This window comes from Chaetomium fimeti (genome assembly GCF_033439085.1).
Source record: "Chaetomium fimeti strain CBS 168.71 chromosome Unknown B0H64scaffold_9, whole genome shotgun sequence".
Classification (NCBI taxonomy): domain Eukaryota; kingdom Fungi; phylum Ascomycota; class Sordariomycetes; order Sordariales; family Chaetomiaceae; genus Chaetomium; species Chaetomium fimeti.
Window position 1 is genome coordinate 856883 of NW_026944337.1, and position 17404 is coordinate 874286.

At 56.1% G+C, this 17404-nt stretch overlaps 7 protein-coding genes across 7 annotated transcripts; 4 read left to right on the top strand and 3 right to left on the bottom strand.

Moving 5' to 3' along the window:
- Positions 1-860: 860 nt before the first annotated feature.
- Positions 861-2772, bottom strand: B0H64DRAFT_348998 (uncharacterized protein). The gene is made up of 3 exons (XM_062801393.1): positions 1835-2772; positions 1347-1755; positions 861-1255 (listed from the first exon to the last, which is right to left on the bottom strand). Exons 1-3 carry the CDS (start codon positions 2300-2302, stop codon positions 1035-1037), a joined length of 1098 nt encoding a protein of 365 aa, XP_062655184.1. The 5' UTR covers positions 2303-2772; the 3' UTR covers positions 861-1034.
- Positions 2773-3721: 949 nt separating this feature from the next.
- Positions 3722-4821, top strand: B0H64DRAFT_330625 (uncharacterized protein; the record flags this gene model as incomplete). Its single annotated transcript, XM_062800950.1, has 2 exons — positions 3722-4450; positions 4516-4821. The coding sequence occupies 2 exons, from the start codon at positions 3722-3724 to the stop codon at positions 4819-4821; spliced, it is 1035 nt and encodes a 344-aa protein (XP_062655185.1).
- A 279-nt stretch (positions 4822-5100) lies between these two features.
- On the top strand, positions 5101-6901 carry B0H64DRAFT_409708 (uncharacterized protein). The gene has a single exon (XM_062804734.1). The coding sequence runs from the start codon at positions 5201-5203 to the stop codon at positions 6452-6454; it is 1254 nt and encodes a 417-aa protein (XP_062655186.1). The 5' UTR covers positions 5101-5200; the 3' UTR covers positions 6455-6901.
- On the bottom strand, positions 6902-11304 carry B0H64DRAFT_409710 (uncharacterized protein). Its single transcript, XM_062804735.1, has 8 exons — positions 11055-11304; positions 10760-10997; positions 10649-10705; positions 10280-10594; positions 9879-10215; positions 9790-9819; positions 9576-9726; positions 6902-9506 (listed from the first exon to the last, which is right to left on the bottom strand). The coding sequence occupies exons 1-8, from the start codon at positions 11207-11209 to the stop codon at positions 7352-7354; spliced, it is 3438 nt and encodes a 1145-aa protein (XP_062655187.1). The 5' UTR covers positions 11210-11304; the 3' UTR covers positions 6902-7351.
- An 869-nt stretch (positions 11305-12173) lies between these two features.
- Positions 12174-13501, top strand: B0H64DRAFT_367076 (uncharacterized protein). The gene is made up of 3 exons (XM_062801935.1): positions 12174-12409; positions 12482-12528; positions 12607-13501. The coding sequence occupies exons 1-3, from the start codon at positions 12373-12375 to the stop codon at positions 13093-13095; spliced, it is 573 nt and encodes a 190-aa protein (XP_062655188.1). The 5' UTR covers positions 12174-12372; the 3' UTR covers positions 13096-13501.
- Positions 13502-13633: 132 nt separating this feature from the next.
- On the top strand, positions 13634-15076 carry B0H64DRAFT_367079 (uncharacterized protein; the record flags this gene model as incomplete). Its single annotated transcript, XM_062801936.1, has 1 exon — positions 13634-15076. The coding sequence occupies one exon, from the start codon at positions 13634-13636 to the stop codon at positions 15074-15076; it is 1443 nt and encodes a 480-aa protein (XP_062655189.1).
- Positions 15077-15611: 535 nt separating this feature from the next.
- B0H64DRAFT_349016 (glycoside hydrolase superfamily) lies at positions 15612-17251 on the bottom strand. The gene is made up of 3 exons (XM_062801394.1): positions 16469-17251; positions 15972-16412; positions 15612-15882 (listed from the first exon to the last, which is right to left on the bottom strand). The coding sequence occupies exons 1-3, from the start codon at positions 16910-16912 to the stop codon at positions 15787-15789; spliced, it is 981 nt and encodes a 326-aa protein (XP_062655190.1). The 5' UTR covers positions 16913-17251; the 3' UTR covers positions 15612-15786.
- Positions 17252-17404: the final 153 nt, after the last annotated feature.

Genomic DNA, 17404 nt, shown 5'->3' on the forward strand with positions numbered 1-17404 from the left:
TGTCTGGAGAGGTTACGAGGAAGTGGGAGTTGCCTGTCTTCCCCTACCTCCTTTATACCCATCCACGTATTGGGGAGATCTCTACGCCCCCCAATTCCGTGCCGAGCCTTAAGAGTTCGCCGGACGGGCATCTATATCACACGACATATTACAAGTTGGGGCCGGCTCCCCTCGATTGGATGGAACCCCTGTCCCTCGTCTCAGGCTCTGGATCGCCGGCCCCGCTCACAGAGGGGAGCACGAAGACATCAGACCTGCAGATTACACAATAGCCCAATTTCGAAGGCCGTCCTTCGTACACAGTACGCGAGCACCAAGTCCTTTTCGACGAAGGGTCACATGGTTAAGGCCGCGGAGACGGTGTCAACACAAAATCTAATCGTACAACTACTCACAAACCCAAGTCGCGCGGCGGTATCCACCAAGAGTTAGACGCTGCCTAGAAAGAAGTACCTAGTTATCTTGTCCCATCGTAGCAACATCTGGCATACAATGGCGGCCAGTATGCTGAGGTCTGGGAAGCTTCTCGGTGCCTAAGAACGAGGGTTGACCGCTTGGCCCTGCTCATACACCGTCACGTCTGTGTATTGCTAACTGCACGCTGCGGTATTGGGGAAAGGAGGGGTGGCGTCAAGGACTCCTTTAAGACGTCGTTACAGTGGAAGCTAGAGGACTCGGTGGCGTTTAAGCTGAAGAACCCATAGATGTATCAATACGTTGAAATCCATTGTCACGGGGGCGTACGCCACCGGCTTTTATATATACCAAACATCCATCAGTATTCCACCGAGGTGGAAAGTACGGGCGTCGGTGTACAACTCTTACTTGCCAACTAGACTCGGTCATGGGAGTCAAGGGATCCACGGCTAGATAAGATAAAGACGAAGGACGTTCTCATGATGGCAAGATAACCGAACAACAAATAAAAGACCCGCAAACCCACAAAACAGAAAGCACAACAACAGGTATCTAGAAATACACTCCGAGACGCCGCCAGCAACCCGCTATACCCAAGCCTATCCCCGCCAGCCCGATCATACCACCCGAGACGGCCTAACGGGGCCAGATACGGAAACTGTATACGTCCTCATCCTGTTAATGGCGTTCTGCTCCTCGGGCGGCACCTGATTGGAGTGGATGACGATAAGGCCAGTCGGCATGTTCTCAAGCCTAACTCTCTCCATCGGCTTCGGGAGGTAACGACGCGGGATCGCGGGCGGTGAGTTTGGAGCAGGCCTTGCAAGGACACTAAAGTCTGCATGAAACACGGAGATCGGTTAGCACAGGAAGGCAAACACATCAAAGGTCGCGAAGGACCGAGGATCAACACGATATTATAGACATACCGAAGTTCAGAATCCGCTGGATGTAGTTAGGGTCCAGTTCCCGAGCCCATTCCACTCGGTTCACATCTATTCTGGACAGGTATATTTTGCCGGCTTGCCGGGGCCCTAGGGGGTCTGATACGTCCTCAACGCACTCGAATAGGCCCCCGCCCAGGAACCTTGATTCCCAGAACCAGCCTGATTCGCCTCCATCTGGGGGTGCGTTGCCAGGATAAGCAACGTTGTCGGGCGTACCCGACCGAGGGTCACCTATGAGGTAACCTACCCACTTGTGTACCAGTTCATGGGCGGTCGCAAAGCCCATTTGGAACGAGCCGGTGTTGAAATTCCTCAGCGCGCTCTGGCGCCATTCCGGGGGGCGCCTCGGATCCTGGGCTACTCGAGCCGCGTATACCATGTTTTCGATGATCTGCAGTATTGTGTCCATCGGGTCAGCGCGGGGACACTTGCCAGGGACACACTGTGAAGAACGCGGGACTTATTCTCACCGTCTTACTCATTTTGATGCGGCCATCCTGTTTAGGGTGGTAGTTATGTATATCTCCGCTCAAAAAGCATACTTGAGCCTGAGCCACACCCCCAGCATTACGTATGTTGTTGGTCAGGTATAAGTTGAAAAAGTCGTTCCGAACGGTCCTCAAGAACCGGCTGACATAATTGGGCATGTTGTGCGTCTCATCAGTGTAGCGAATGGTCTGCCGTCGCCCTCGGTGGTGGTTCACAGTGTTGACCCCGATGTCGGCCATGAGCTGTCGGCCCCTGGATGATTCCAGCATGCTAAGACCAAGGTGGACGGCTAACTTCAGGGTTTTGAACTCGGGGTCCTGCGGATCCAACTCGATGTACTCCGGCGAAGAAGAGTAAGGGCCTGCAATGGAGCCGGCAGGTGTTGTCAAGACGCGCAGACGCCCGATCAAGGGCGCCGAGGACGACCCTCCAGGTCCTGTCCGGGACATGGCTGTATTTTGAAAGACTGGGTTGTAAGGCCGGCTGATGATTTGAGAAGATGGTATTGTTTCCCAGAATGAATAGGGGAAGACGAGGGGCCACAAGATATTCCGACCTCCAAAGCTCGAAGATGAATACGCACTCAAAGAGCCAGCCGTAGGGTAGAGTTTGAAGTGAATGCATGAGACACCAAAGGCTACTCGTGGAAGGACAATGTCTACCCTTAAATAGACGTTTCTGGTGCTTGTGCTCAAACTATCTAGCTTCCTCTACCAGGTGGTAGTCACGACGCAGCCAACGGTCAACGTCTGAATGAGGTCCATTTTTGGCGGCCGTCTCTTTAGCCAGGGGTTGGTCACTGGTATCGGTTGATGAGGTTTGGCCGTGGCAAAAGGCATGGATGTCAACGTCCTAGTCGCGATAAAGTGACAAGAAACGTCAACAAAATTAACCCCTACGCCGCGCTGGTCGGGCAGGTGTGAAACAGTTGACCTACCTAAGGGGAAAGGCCGCAGCAGGGGCGCATATAGAGCCACAACCGCGTGGCTGAAAACCAATATTTGCTTTGACATGCCCGGGTTCCTTGTGTTGGTACATCTACGCGCTTTGCCTTCAACATTAACAGAAGCACTGTACCTAGGTACACCGGGGGGGCGTTTAATTGCCTTTCTATCACAAGTACCGTGTTAACAGTAGCGTAACAGTTACCTGCTACCCCCAACAAACATCATGAGTGTCCGGTACTTTGGTCTGACGAAGGTTGTGGTCAAGAGCCGCCTCCAAACCGCAGCTATTACCTTCCGCTTTCGAGTACCAATCCGGTACCGTAGGTACGTGTACCTGGCTGCCCATGTTGGTTGAAAGCCCGGTTGGTGCCCCGCGCCACGATCTGGGTCCAACATAACGCCCTATCATGCGGTTGGTATGGCGTCTGCATATGGTGAAACCATGGCCAGGGCCGCCACCAACATCGTTCCAAGCCGGTTTGGAGCCGTTTCTATATCCTCGGCAGTGTCAAAAACCTACAATACTTAGCAGGGTGGTGGCCCGCTTTGTAGGCTTGTTGGTGGCGCGCTCCCCTCCCACCACACCATTCCATGAATGATGGGTGTTGGTCCGGGTCGTGGAATGGCGGCCCGAGTGATTCCGGCCTCAACCAATAACCTTACGTTATTGAACGGCAAGGCGCGTTGTACTCAGAGCATCGGTTAAGAGGCGGGGGGGTTCTCGACCGCTCGTTCGCGCACTGCCACTTCTTTTGTTAGGGACTAATCTTCCCGCGAGTTTCGCTTCTCTCACATCGACGACGATAGGTTATTTCGGTCATATTTAGGGCGCCGTACGAGTATCTTGGTTTCTCGCCCCTCTCCATCGCGATGGACGACCCCAACGCCACAGACTGGAAATTGGCTCAGGTTGCGGAGTTGATGACTGAGGCTCGTTCAGTCATAAAAGTCCCCGTGTCTGGTCTCCCAGAGCGCCACCACGATGTGTTTGAACACGCGGTACGAAACGTGCTCTCGACTGAAACAGCTCGAACGACATATGCACAGATCATCGACGGGTTTCCGATTGCGAGCGTTGCCCAAGACAAGCGCTGGTATGATATTGACTATGAGCATCCTGTTTTCAAGAGCAACCATGACCAGCTCTGCCCCGGAGCTTGGGAGAAGATGGAAGAGTTCCATGCTTCCTTTGATATCGACGTCTTGTCCATGGACGAGCGTGTAAGCCGACCTATTGACTTGACCCCTGGCCCGTCATTATATGGGATACGTTGGATACAGACCACTAACAACATCAATACTGTCATTCAGCTCTTACATGCGTATAGCGCAGAGTCAGTCGGCTCCCGAGCCTTTCAGCTGCGGTTGATTGAGATGGTTGCGGTTGCGGTACATCAGCTCGCGGTCATGCTGCACAAGCTAGGAGACTTGAAACAACACGACGAGTGGAAGTCTTGGAAGCCGCCCAATCGATACATTGGGCCAGACTACTCGCCTGATCCAAAGCCTTACCCGACCCTTTTCGTTCATTGCCATTTCAGAGCATACCCACAGTACCCTGACGGCGTGGCGGATATGGTTGGCTACTGGGCCGAAAACCGGATTCTCGGTGGTGTTGTTCTTTTTGACAGGGGAGAATCTGGAAATCAAGTGAGTGGCCCCCGCGATATACATGCCGAATACCATGATGCCGAAACTGACACTGTCTCTAACAGTGCCGCGAGGTCTTTTTCCACTCGGATCGGAAGAATGTGACAGATCGAATCTACGCTCTCACGGAAGAGCAAAAACAGAATCTATCTGCCTTTTTCGCCCACACGTCAAACCAGCAGAGTAGCCTCTTGCCCATCGTAGGCGATTCGAGGAACCGGGTTCGCGTGAATCACGAGGACGCGGTATTCATGTTCCATGTCTACCGCGACAGATGGGAACGGGAGGTGCTGGATTATCGACAATACCCTAGACGGTGCAAGGAGATTGCTCTTGACTACCCGGAGATGGAGGATGATAATCGGAACTGATCGAGGCGGAATCGTGGGAAGTTGGGCAGTTCGGAGTCTTGTCGGACTCTTTGGTGAAGCGTGTTGAGGGTGGATTTCTGCAAAGTGGGAGTGAAATTTGACGGCCAGGGCGTCGGACTGGGAAATGAACCATGTACTGATACAGATTACAGAAGTGATAACGAAAGTTATTTGAACAGTTTTCGAAAATATCTGCAAATCCACCCCAAAAATCCACAAATTTATCAAGGGCGAAAGGGGGACTGCAAGAGGGATTGACGATCATCCATCGAGTCTAACAGCAACTGAAATCCTTGGATGACATAATCAATCATGCAAGCAGGGGGGTTCCTTGAAATCTGGGGCGTCAGAATTAATCCACCCGCGCAGGACGGCAGCCATGCAAAAGCCATCGTTCAACAGCTGCCCTCCTCCCTCTTTTCCCAAAACCACGATGCGTTCGCTGGGCGCCGCCTTCAATCGCGCCGGCTGGCGCCGGTATGCGCCCATTGCCGTAGTCGCCATAACCGCCGCCGTAGTTCTCTACACATGGTTCGATGTATCGTCCATGGTACCGTGGCGATCGCGTCTCCCAACGCTGCAGGCTTTCCCCGTAACGCCCCTAGCCAAAGCCTGCGACAACATCCCGCCGCCCAACCCAAACTCACCGGCCACGAACGACGCCGCTAATGCCCCGATCCCGAACCTCGTACACTACATCTGGCTGCTCGCCGACCCTGCCGTCTTCTCGCTCAACTTCAAGGTCTTCGTCAGCGTCTACTCGGCCCACCTCTTCTTCCACCCCGACCGCATCTACTTCCACACCGACGTATCACCCGACCTCTGGGAGCGCGCCAGAACCTCGGGCGACGTCTGGACAAAGCGCGTGCTGAACATTCCGGGGGTGACGGCCAAGTTCATCGAGAACCCGCAGACGACCTCGCAGGGGCAAGCGATCGACACGTTCGGGGCCAAGTCCGACTTCATCCGCGCGTGGGCGCTGCGCGAGCACGGCGGCATCTACCTGGACGTGGACGCAGTGCCCCTCCGCGACATCGCACCACTGCGCAACGCGGGCTTCGCCAACGTGGTGGGCGGCGCCGTGGCGCTGCACACCCAGTACACGGGCTTCGTCAACACGGGGGTGTGGCTGTCGCGGCCGCACTCGGCGCTCGCCGAGGTCTTCGCCGAGGCCATGGACGCCTTCTACAACGGCGTGTGGGCCGTCAGCGTCGACATCCTCACCGACCTCGCCTACCGCCTGCACGCCCTGCCCGGCGAGGTGCTGATCGTCCACCCGCGCGCCTTCGCGCCCACCTCGTGGGAGGCCGAGGACCAGCTGCGCCTGTTCGAAGCCCATCCGGCCGGGAGCCACGGGAACGGCGCTGGTGGCGACGTGCAGCTGCCCAAGGAGCTGGGCAACACGTGCGCCGACGCGCTGGCCTGGCTGCGCGAGCGTGAGCAGCCCGGTGCACGCCTCGAGCCCTGGGAGATGGACTTCTCGTCGACGTATGTGTTGCACGCCTTTGATGACGACTGGCACGGTGATATCTCGCTCGATTACGTGCTCGCCCGCCGGAGCAACTATGCCCGTGCGGTCTATCCGGCTGTGTGGCATGCTGTGAAGGAGGGGATTATCTCGGAGGCTGCTTGAGATGGGTGGTAGAAGATGCGTGAAGGGGGTGGTTTTTGGATGTGTTTGCCATTTTGGTTTATATGCAGCGGATTTGCTTGTGAGCGGGGAGGGGATGGCGTTATGCAGCGTCGTTGTCGCCGGTCGGCAGTAAGATGAGCGGGCGTGGCCGCGGGTAATACCTAGGTACCTAGTTGACGGCTTCCGGCCCCGACGGAGTCAGTTGCAAAGCGCACGCCCCATCTAATTTTGCGCAAAAGGGTGTTACGTCAAATTCGACAACGAGGACAACTGATATTCCACCGAGTTACGACTTTGAAGGGGTTAGGTAGATAAACTGACCATACCCTGAGTGCGGACACGAACAATACTAATTTTAGTCATTAATACCCTGGATATGTATAGTGGAAATTAATTCACAAATGGCCGGGAACCAACGAAGTGCTGAGTACATGTATAGACCTGGTGGCTTTTCTATCGGTCAACTCGTTAACTCGGCGCCTGTGAACCTGCGGCAGGTGTGTACGTATGTACCCCTCCGGCTTTACACCAGTGAGCAAATCGGACCCGATGTGCCAGCGCCCCATTGCCCGCCATCCATCAACCCGAGGACTAGTCTTGCAGGATGGACATTGCGTAGAACATAGTGGAGAATCAACATCTCATCATTTCGATGTGTCTCACCTCCAACCACCGTATGTACGTACCTACATATGTGCTGACTGCTCCACCGCCCTATGGACAACTTGAAACGAGAATGAGAAAGAATTGAAGTTATGTCGAAAGTGCTTGACTTTGGCTAGGTACCTACAGTAATAAAATAAAACATCGCCCTAGACAAAGAATAACGAACCCCGATTCCCAAGGCCTCTATGATGTCAACGAGAACATCAATGTTATGAGAACTCTTCTAGCTACCTAGGTAGCCTGCTCGGCCTTCCAGTCGTTGAGAACTCGATCTGACTCTTTTGTGAATGAGTGTTCCAGCCCGAAAACTACACGCCTCAGTTGTAGGCATTCGTCCATGAGGGAAATAGCGTCGTCGTGTCGGCCTGTACTGTTCCAGGTAATAGCAAGGTTATGCATTGCTGTGAGAGTATCTGGATGGCTCTCTCCGATAACCTCCCGCCGTAGTGCCAACACTTTGATCTCTATCGACTCAGCCTCAGTATACCGACCCTGGTCAGTATATATTAGAGCAAGATTCTGCATCGCCGTGAGTGTATATGCGTGCCGCTCTCCGAGAACCTCCTGGCGTAGCGCAAAAACTTGCGCCTGTATTAGCTCGGCCTCGGTATACCGACCCTGCCGAGTGTATGTTATGGCAACATTCTCCATCGCGTCGAGAGTACTCAAATGCCTCTCCCCGAGAACCTCTCGGCGTAGCGCCAGCACCTTCTCCTCTATCGGCACAGCCTTAGTATACCGACCCTGCGTAGAGTACGTCGCGGCCGAGTTCAGCATCGCGGCGAGAGTATCCGGATGCCTCTCGCCCAGAGCCTCCCGGCGTAGCGCCAACACCTTCATCTCTATCGGCTCAGCCTCAGCATACCGACCCTGCTTAAAGTACGTCGCGGCCAGGTTCTGCATCGAGTCGACAGTATCCAGATGCCTTTCCCCGAGAACCTCTCGGCGTACCGCCAACACCTTCATCTCGATCCGCTCAGCCTCAGCATACCGACCCTGCCGAGCGTATGTCGCGGCCATATTCAGCATCGATTTGAGAGTATCGCGATGCCTCTCCCCGAGAACGTCCTGTCGTAGTTCGTATACCCTCTCATCCACCAACTCCTCCTCCTTCCATCTACCACAGTCGTCCAGGTAGGCCGCAGCTCGAACCAAGAAATACGAAACTTCGACCTTCCTGTTACAGATCTCGGCCCACTCGCCCACTTGTATCGCATGTGCAATGTACCTTTCGCATTCTGCCCATGTTTCTGGCTTGGGTTGAGGGAAGAGCTTCACCATGATCTGCAGCGCCGCGTTCGAGAAATATGCTTCGTTGTCTTTGGAATCCCTCAAAACAGTGGGAAAGAGCTTCGCTATAATCCGTAGTGCCGCATTTGAGGAATACGTTTCGTCGTCCGAGTCCCTCCTGACGCTGAGTCCATAACGCGTAGCCTCCTGCACAAGCTTATGCATGTCGTAGCTTCGACTATCCCTCCCTTCCCTGCGCATCCCAAGGAACGAGAACTCCTTTAGTCGAGTGACGGCTGCCAGTACCCGATCCTCGTTCCCCCGATCTTCTGCCTCCTCTGCGTTGCCGTCGTACAGACCGGCTGCCTTCATTATCTCGAACGGAATGTCCTGGTTGTTGACGTACGCAATGGTGTGCAGGATCCTGTACGCCATCTCGTCATCCCGTCGGATGCGTTCGATCGATATGCTCCACGTCTCCAAAACGCTGTTGGGTACGTGGCGTCGATGCCGGTCAAATTCCGTCTCTCTGAGAACCCGCCACCGCTGCTTCCGCTCTGTCAAGTTGGACAAGTACTCTCCTAACAACGTCGACGTCCTCCGCAAGTAGGCTCCGGCTTGCGAGATGGCCAGCGGAAGCCACTGAAGCTCTTCGAGTAGTTTCTCGGCGTCGGCAACCTCATCGCTGCCGATCTCTCTATTTCTCGACGTTTCCAGCAATCCTCTCGCCTCGTCGGGGCTCATCTGGCCGACCTGGATCCCTCGCTGCGGTCCAACCAGAGTACCGACGATCAGCTCATCACGGCTTGTCCAGAGCACCGTCCCCCTACCAGCTTTTGGGACGTAATCATACAAGCCCGCCGTCGATGCCTCTTTCTGTTTAGACGATGTCTTGTGACATTTCCGGCCGACGCCGAACAGTGCCAGGTCATCGGTGTTGTCGAGCACAAGTAGCCATGGCGGCCCGCTCTCGATCCGCTCGCACACGGCTGTGAGAAGCTTTTGGCCATCGAGGTTGTCAAGGCCCAGCTTCGCTGCAATTTTCTTGTAGTCCTGCGCGAACGTCGTCTCGTTGTCAGCGTGCACCCAGAAGATGGAGCATGTCGGGTCCTCGCGGCCCCGGCGATAGGCGTATTCGAGCGCCACTTGGGTTTTCCTGCGGCCGTTAGTCTCTAATTTAATAGAAACACAGTATTGCCAGGTCGCCGGGGCATTAACAGCTTACCCGGAACCACCGAGGCCGTAGAGGGCGGCGCTGTGGTATTCGGACGTCGTCGGCGGCAAGAGGGCGTCGAGTCGGGTAAAGATGTGGTCACGATTAACCACATTCTCGTTGCGGGGGAAGGGGATTATGCGATGGGCTTTGGGAACCTTGGCTAATTCCGTGGGATAGGGTTAGAACTTGGACGCGAACGTGATCCAGTGTATAAGAGACTAACCCTCTGCTGCATGAAAGTGTTGATGCGTGCCTATACATTCCCAGACGTCAGGGTCCCGCCTGGCAGCTTATGTCCTGAGGTGCCCATACCAATATTCATAACCCCTCCGCCAGACTCGTAATTATCGCCCTGGATATATTTCTGCGAGCCCCCGAAATTGTTGAACATACGATTTCCGTCTCCAGACTGGTGGGTTGCACCAGGCTGTTCGCCGATATCCGAGTTGGTCAAGAGCGGTGACTTCACGGACTTGCCAGCATGGCGTCTCTCTACCGCGCCCATATCTCTAATCCACCGCCGCAACTCTCCACAGACAGCCAAAAATCCCGGGTCCTCTGCGCTGATGAACCTGGCCATGTCCCTATGGTTGTTGTGAATTCCGATGGGGATGTACCCGGGCAAAATCGCCGATTCTTTTGGCACAACCTGTCGCCGGATCAGTATCTTGGAGCGAGCGTCACGAGCCCGACCTTGCCTGATAGTGACTTACTAAACCAACTCCGGGCAGAGGCAATTCCTCGTAGAAGCAGCTGATCTCGATTGGCGGCAGTCCTTCCTTACCGCGCGCCATCACCATGGTGTGAAAGCTGTCCTGGATCCGCGCAAGGACCTCGGAATCACGCCTGAGTACTTCCACGATTTCGGAATTCGTCTGCTTGACAAGACCGATGGATCGGGAGAGGCGCTCGGCCCATTTCGCAAGGCCAGCTCCATGGTGCGGCGTTCCCATAAAAATGATACCGCGCGTTGAATTGAGGATATTCTGGAGATGCGGCTCCGATCGTTGTCTTGACGTGACCAAGGTCTGTCACATGAATTAGCACAACCTCCCGTCCTTCATTACCAACCAGGAACATACGTCTTCGCAGACCAGGCCCCCCAGGCTATGGCAAACAAAAATGATGGGTCGTTCGTTCTACGCGTATTAGCACCCTCCCAACATCCCAAGGTTGGTCGGTAAGTTGCCTACTGTGTCATCGTTCTCTCGATATGTTGCAAGGGAAGTCAGCAGATTCCACGCGTGGTTTGCGATCCGATTCTGCGACACCATCCCCCGCCAGTCGGTCACAGATGCGTCATAACCAAACGTCAGGATCCGGGCTGTCGTAAGTACGGACGGGAGGAGGGTTTGCGGCCACGGTTCGGTCTCGTCTCGGGCGGTCCATGTGTTGATACGACTGCCAGTCAGGCCGTGGACGAAGATGACACTGGACGAGACACATTAGCTGGCGTTTTCCCATTTATTGAGGGAGGAGGATGCGTACTCCACAGTGCTACCTTCGGGGCTGCAAAACGCTTTGATGCCAGTAGGGAAAGCCTCTTTGAGCAAACGCTTCGGCAGCTCTCCGTCATCTTCGTCTCCCGATTCAGCTTTCCGCATTGGCAGGAGCCGCTTCATCAGCCCCTTGGTCCGCCTCATCTTTGGTTACGGAGTTGGAATGCTGCGTCGTGCCGCCGTCGAATGTGAACAGTCACTTTTGGTATCAAATTGGGTCGCAACACCAAGGCCGAAATGGCAAGCCGCCTACATCTTGACCACCCCGCTTCAAACTAGATGACAAATCGTGCATGAGTGTTTCGGCCCCCCCTCGCATTCCCCGTTTCTGTTCGATTGGCCATAGTCTGGTGGCTGTGCCTCTTGGCGTCCAGCTGAAAGATGCATGGTGTCGCAGCGAATAAGGTCAAGTAATCTGTCGGGCATGTGAACCCCCCCGACGCCGCTATCATGCATGCTGCAAGAGACTCACTCGATTAGCGGCGAGGAAGAGTCGGCAAGATTGAGAAGACATCAGAGGGGGGGATATGTCTCATCCGTGTACCTACCTATCCACCGCTAATTACCTTTTAAGCGACGAAAGTATTCGTAGGGTTGAGTACGACGTTGATGAACGCTATTCCAGAGGACTCGGGGTTGTTGATATTCGTGCTGCTACATGTAACGAACCACCATAGCAAAACGCTCCAAGACGTACCTGACACGCGAGGTCCCTTCCTAGCGGTTGATGATCCAGAGAGCAGTTCCTTGATCGTGTTGTATTACACGCTACAATACGAGCCTGAATTAGAACACGAAGTCGACACCGAATTCTTAACCCAATGAGAACACCTCTTCGTATCAAAAAACGTTTCACTCCTCGCATGATGTTCAGCAACTACTTCCTCCCCCTCCAGTTTTCTTTTTGCATCGTTCGAATGGGACCAACCGCCCGGAATCTGATTGCATAGCAGATCAGCCGCCTGATTACATCATGCCGCTGATGAGGTATGTTGTCGCCGCAACAAGATGGGCAAACGATATGCATTACCAGATATGCTCCAATCTTTCAGGTCTCAGGATTTGCCAATTCCCGCGGAAGTAGTGGCTCCCTAGTCCCACGGCGCATATTATATCGGGGTGGATGACGCAACGGGCAGATGCGAGGCGACCAAGTTGACATCATCGACAACTTTAACAATATATTGTAAACCAGAGCACCCCTCAGAATAAGTAGGTAGGTACATACCTGGGTACCTAACGACCATTTTCCCCAACAATCTTCCCATCACATACCTATCAAGTAATATTAACAATATCGAATCAACATGTCTGCCAACCCGGATTCCGTAGCCAACCAGGACCGTACGTACACACATCCCTACATTGACGGGTCTTCCCGGACCAACAATGCAAGCAACTGACTTTCCCGTCCAGAGTTCCATTCCCGCGTCCCTCCCGCAAAACCGATGACGACCTCCGGCGTAAGTCATTGAAAACCAACCACCCCCAACCCCAACTCACCCACCCACATTCACTCACACCCCCTTTCCTACATACAGCACCAACTCGGCCAACAAGTCGGCAACGAGGCCATCCCCGAATTCCGCGCCGAGACACACACGCCCGGCAGCGCGCCCGCCCAGCACACCCACCAGCCCAACCCGATCCACGAGACCCCCGGCCAGGCCCTCAACCCGGACGCGGCGCGCCCCGAGGCCGAGGGCCGCACGGCCCCCCTCGACATGCCGGGCGCCACTAGTAGCGACGTGCACAGCGCGTCGACGTTGGCGCGGCCCATGGAGGGGCAGACGCGGAGCGAGATGCACGGTGCGCATGCCGTGGGGAAGAGGAAGGGGGAGCGCAGTGGTTTGGAGGGGGTCGGTGCGACGGTGAGTAGGGCGGAGGATACGGTGGAGGGACGGGTGCGGGCGCTGGGGGCGGATTTGCCTGAGGGGGTCGAGCGTGGTGTGAAGGGGGAGGCGCCGGGGGCGGAGGAGAGGGTGCCGGCTGGGGCGGGGGAAGTGGCGGCTGAGAGGGGACGGCGTTGAGTCTTAAGGCGGCGGGGTTGGTAGCTATAGCCTTTGTGTAGGTGGGGGGTTTGTGTTGATGCTGGGGCCGTTGGTTCAATGGTTGTGCGTAAGGGGTTGGAAAAGATGCAACATGGGGTGGCTTTGCTGATATGTACACAAACGAGACGAGAAGGTTCGGCGCCCAAAATTGTTGATTCCTTGTATAGGAGGGTGTGTAACAGTGGATCAAATGTAGCCCATTCGACGACTGTTGCTAGTTCCTTCGGCACGGTGAGGTCTTCAGTGTCTATAACAAGATCACCTACCGCAGGTACCGAGGTACCTCCCTCGTGTCGGGACCAATTTCCCCTACCGGAAAGGTACTAGTTTAGAAACATGGCAGGGGTGTAATTAACTCGCCCTTGGATGGCTGAATTGATTCTTGACTCCTTGCCTGAACCTGACGACGTGAAACACGGCGATGCTGAGACTATCCCCCAACGTAGCACTTGGTCTTTTTGTGCTCATCGCGTCACTCTATATTAGCAACTACCATTACGATTCCCTCGGCCTCATCATGTCACCCTCCCCCGAACCCGAGCAACCGGTCATGTCTCTTGACGAGTACATCACCCTCTGCGCCGACCTCCACAATACCCTCCTCATCAAATCGCGCCCCGCGGGATCCCCACCGCCAGAAACTTCAAACGACCTCCTCCAACGCTATGAATCATTTCGCGCCGATGGCCCCTTCGACACCTACGACCCATATATCCCACCTTCTCTCGATCCCCTTTCGCCCCTCGCCAGTCTCCTCTCTCAGCTGAAAATTACTACGCCTCCCCAGATGCTTGATGGGACCCCTTTAAGCCCCCTCCTCTACCAGCCAATGCCACATTGTTTATTCCCACCTCTGTATAGCAACGAACTCATTGAGGCCGACCCCCCCTTTGTCCTCCTGTACCCCCAGCGTCTCCCCTCCGATGCCGAATCTGCCGACGACGGTGGTCTCTTCGTAGACATTTACGACCTCCGCGGCATCTGGCTTAGCGACCCCCCGCTTCCCGGAAGGCTCCCTCCCTCGGACCAATGGCTCCCACTCGACTCCCTCCTCAAACTGGAATTATCGCGCTGGGAATCCGGCCGCTATGTCCACGATCCCACCGCTGAAGACGGGCTCAAGGTCCAAAAATGGGTCCCCGTCCCTCCCACCACCACCGGCACTACCACCACCATACCTTTCCCCAACCGGCAAGTCGCAGAAGCCATCTTCGAGTGGGAGCGTCTCCTAAGCGCCATCGAATCCCGCCTCCCCTCCCCACCAACCCCATCAAACGAACAAGCCCCCCCAACACCAAAAGACCGAGCACCCCCCTTCCCCCCCGAAACCCTCCAAGACCTCCACATCAGCACCTTCGCCCAGCACTTCCTCACCCACGCCCGCCGCCCCCAAGGCTGGACCTTCGTCGCCCCCGGCATCAGCACCTTCCCCTCCCTAGCCAGCCTCCACGAAACATACGCCGCCGAACCCAACACCACATTCCGCCGCACCTTCGAATCCTCCTCCGAAGGCCACGACTGGATCACCCTCCTCCTCCCCTGCGTCACCACCACCCCCGACGGCGGAGGCACACCAACACCAATCCAAGTCCCCGACCCCGCGACCCTCGCCCGGCACCCCGACCCCGACATCAACACCTTCGACAAGCCCCACGGCTTCGGCAAGGCCACCGTCAACCGGCACGCGGGGCTGCATACCTCGTGGGCGAACGAGCGCGACGGGGACCTGGTGCAGCTGGTGTGTCCGTCGGGGCGGACGGATGTGGGGACGGTGTTTGACGGGCGGTGTCCGTGGGGGCCGGATCGGCTGCCGAGGTTGGCTGAGGTGTTGGGGCATTGGGCGGGGTTGGTGGAGGAGGGGGTTTGGACGGTTGGGGGGGATGGGGTGGTTGAGGATGGGGGGTGGTGGGAGGGGAATGGGGATATGGCGCGGTTGGGGTGGGATGGGGTGGTGGAGTAAATGATTGTGTGTGGAGGGGAAGGGGGGTTGTAGGGGTAGTGGTGACTCTTGGGGGTGGCTTTGGGGACAATGCTTGCCATCTAGACTGGCTGGAATGTAAGAGGTTTGTCTGGCGAGATGTTGTAACATCCTCGCATGCTGCTGTCATCGGCACCGGGTACTACATGACCCCTGAACCTGAAATTGATAGAAGCTCTGTATTCGAAGAATACCTCGATGGCGATGCTGCGTTTTTGTGTTTCGTCCTAATGGCACTCATGTGCCGGCAAGTCAGGAGCGGTGTTGCTCGTGTGGGAGATGTTTATTCGAACAGCTTCCGCGAGGCTTATGACGGCTGTTCGCCTCGGCGGAGTTATGGCGTCTAGAATGAGGTTGTCTTTTAGGGCTCGGTAGGACTCATTTGTTGACAATGTGCCACCCATGACAGCTTCACTGGATGCCATCCCCGAATTCTCAAACGGCAAGCAGTGCCTCGAACCTTTTCGCAGTTTTCTGTTGGCGTTTTCCCATTTTCAGCACACAAGTATGTACACCACGTCCTTCAAGCCATAACCGAAAAGCCTGGACGGTTGACAAGAGATTCCGCACACGGTGGAATGAAATGTTTTGATATTGCAAGTCTTATTCGGCGCTAATCCCCTGCAATATTTTCACTACGTATTCCTCCAACGAAGCAGCCCGGCGGGTTCGCCTCACCAACAATCTCAGATTTACTGCGAGAGAAGGGCGACGATGGCGTTGTAGTTGGACTTGGGTTGGTAGCTGCTGTCGAAGAGCAGGGGGTTGCCCTGGGGACGCCACGAGTCCTGTGATGTCACATGGTTAGCAGTCCATTTCCCGGGTTCTTTTTCCGATATCGAAAAGGGGGTGGGCTAAAGAGAGAGAGCCAACTCACAGGGTCACGGACACCCCAGACGGTGATACCGACGCACTTGGGCTCGTCCAGGCAGCCCTGGGTGACGGCGGTGTAGTCGTTGTCGTTCTGGTTCTGGATGTCGAGCTCGGTGACGGCGACCTCAGCGACGCCGGCGGCGGCGAGCGTCTTGATGGCGCCGGCCAGGCCGTTGCCCATGCCGGACTGCAGGTGGCCCTGGGTGCCGATGCCGTCGATGGGGGTGCCGGCGGCCATCCACTTCTTGACGTGGTCGACCATGCCGGTCGTCACCTTGGCCGCGGTCGGGCTGTCCAGGTTGTAGTCGTTGATGTACAGCTTGGCGTCCGGGTCGGCCGCACGCGCCGCCTTGAAGGCGATGTCGACAAAGTCCTCGCCAAGCACGTTGGAGAAGACGCTGCTGCGGAGCGAGCCGTCCTCGTTGAACATCTCGTTGATGACGTCCTGGGGTTTCTCAGTCAGCTCAAGTCCGGGATGGTCGCATCAACGACAAAACATACGTAGCCGTAGATCTTGCCCTTGTACCGGTCCATGACGGTGGTGATGTGCTCCTGAATCACCGTGGTCAGGGTGGCCTTGTCGCGGATGTTGTTGACCCAGCCGGCGAGCTGCGAGTGCCAGACAAAGGTGTGGCCACGGATGGTGATGTTGCGCTCGGTGGCCCAGTCGACGAGGTAGTCGGCCTGGCCCCAGTTGTAGGTGCCCTGGCTAGGGTTGAGGGACTGCCACTTCATGCTGTTCTCGGGCGTCACCTGACCGAAGTTGGCCTCGATGATGGCGGCGTTCTCGCCCTGGCCGAGACGGCCCTGGTCGGCGCAGGTGCCGTAATAGAGCTTGCCCTTGGCCTTGATCAGAGCGTCGATGCTCTCGGCCGCCTGGCGGGTGTCGAGGGCGGGCGCTGCCGAGGCGGCGAGCGGCGCCAAGAGGAGGAGACCGGCCTTCATGATGATGACGTTGGAGTTGGAGACGCTAAGGTGTGCTTGTTTGGTTCCGTGTGCTGCTGCCCAGACATGGACCGAACACCTGGGAACGGCGAAGGGGGATCACCCTTTATATCTCGCCGACACCCACACGCGTTCCCGGTCATCGTCACTCTGCGAACCTTCCCGCCCGTCCCGATTTTCCAGAACCCTCCCCGCGGCGGGCGGCGAATAGATTCCTTGTTTGTTTCCCTGTCGGACCCCTGCACTATGTTTCGTTCCTGGGGATCCCGCCGCTCCCTTCCTCTTACATCACGACCCGGAATCTCGAACCACCCCCCAATCCGGTAAGCTCTCGGTACGTGGAGGCGGGGCCCCGCGGCTGAGGTGCATTGGCTCCTTGTCGGGCATTTTTGTCATCTTTAGCCGCGCCCGCGTCGGGACGGTTAAAGGGTGATCATCCCCCTTTTGCCAGATCCCTATAATATCAGGTTCTACAACTCTCTTCCCCACAAA

What these genes read in the sequence shown, in the direction of transcription:
- B0H64DRAFT_348998 (XM_062801393.1), bottom strand. Translation starts at nt 2,302, where the DNA reads ATGTCCCGGACAGGACCTGGAGGGTCGTCCTCGGCGCCCTTGATCGGG. An exon ending in GCATCAAAATGAGTAAGACG is followed by an intron (nt 1,756 to 1,834) that starts GTGAGAATAAGT and finishes ACAATACTGCAG; the next exon opens with ATCATCGAAAACATGGTATA. An exon ending in CCAGCGGATTCTGAACTTCG is followed by an intron (nt 1,256 to 1,346) that starts GTATGTCTATAA and finishes TGTTTCATGCAG; the next exon opens with ACTTTAGTGTCCTTGCAAGG.
- B0H64DRAFT_409708 (XM_062804734.1), top strand. Translation starts at nt 5,201, where the DNA reads ATGCAAAAGCCATCGTTCAACAGCTGCCCTCCTCCCTCTTTTCCCAAA.
- B0H64DRAFT_409710 (XM_062804735.1), bottom strand. Translation starts at nt 11,209, where the DNA reads ATGAGGCGGACCAAGGGGCTGATGAAGCGGCTCCTGCCAATGCGGAAA. An exon ending in ACACTTTCATGCAGCAGAGG is followed by an intron (nt 9,727 to 9,789) that starts GTTAGTCTCTTA and finishes CCACGGAATTAG; the next exon opens with CCAAGGTTCCCAAAGCCCAT. An exon ending in TACGGCCTCGGTGGTTCCGG is followed by an intron (nt 9,507 to 9,575) that starts GTAAGCTGTTAA and finishes TAACGGCCGCAG; the next exon opens with GAAAACCCAAGTGGCGCTCG.
- B0H64DRAFT_367076 (XM_062801935.1), top strand. Translation starts at nt 12,373, where the DNA reads ATGTCTGCCAACCCGGATTCCGTAGCCAACCAGGACC. An exon ending in TTCCGTAGCCAACCAGGACC is followed by an intron (nt 12,410 to 12,481) that starts GTACGTACACAC and finishes TTTCCCGTCCAG; the next exon opens with AGTTCCATTCCCGCGTCCCT. An exon ending in AACCGATGACGACCTCCGGC is followed by an intron (nt 12,529 to 12,606) that starts GTAAGTCATTGA and finishes TCCTACATACAG; the next exon opens with CACCAACTCGGCCAACAAGT.
- B0H64DRAFT_349016 (XM_062801394.1), bottom strand. Translation starts at nt 16,912, where the DNA reads ATGAAGGCCGGTCTCCTCCTCTTGGCGCCGCTCGCCGCCTCGGCAGCG. An exon ending in AGGGCAAGATCTACGGCTAC is followed by an intron (nt 16,413 to 16,468) that starts GTATGTTTTGTC and finishes GAGAAACCCCAG; the next exon opens with GACGTCATCAACGAGATGTT. An exon ending in TCTGGGGTGTCCGTGACCCT is followed by an intron (nt 15,883 to 15,971) that starts GTGAGTTGGCTC and finishes GTGACATCACAG; the next exon opens with GACTCGTGGCGTCCCCAGGG.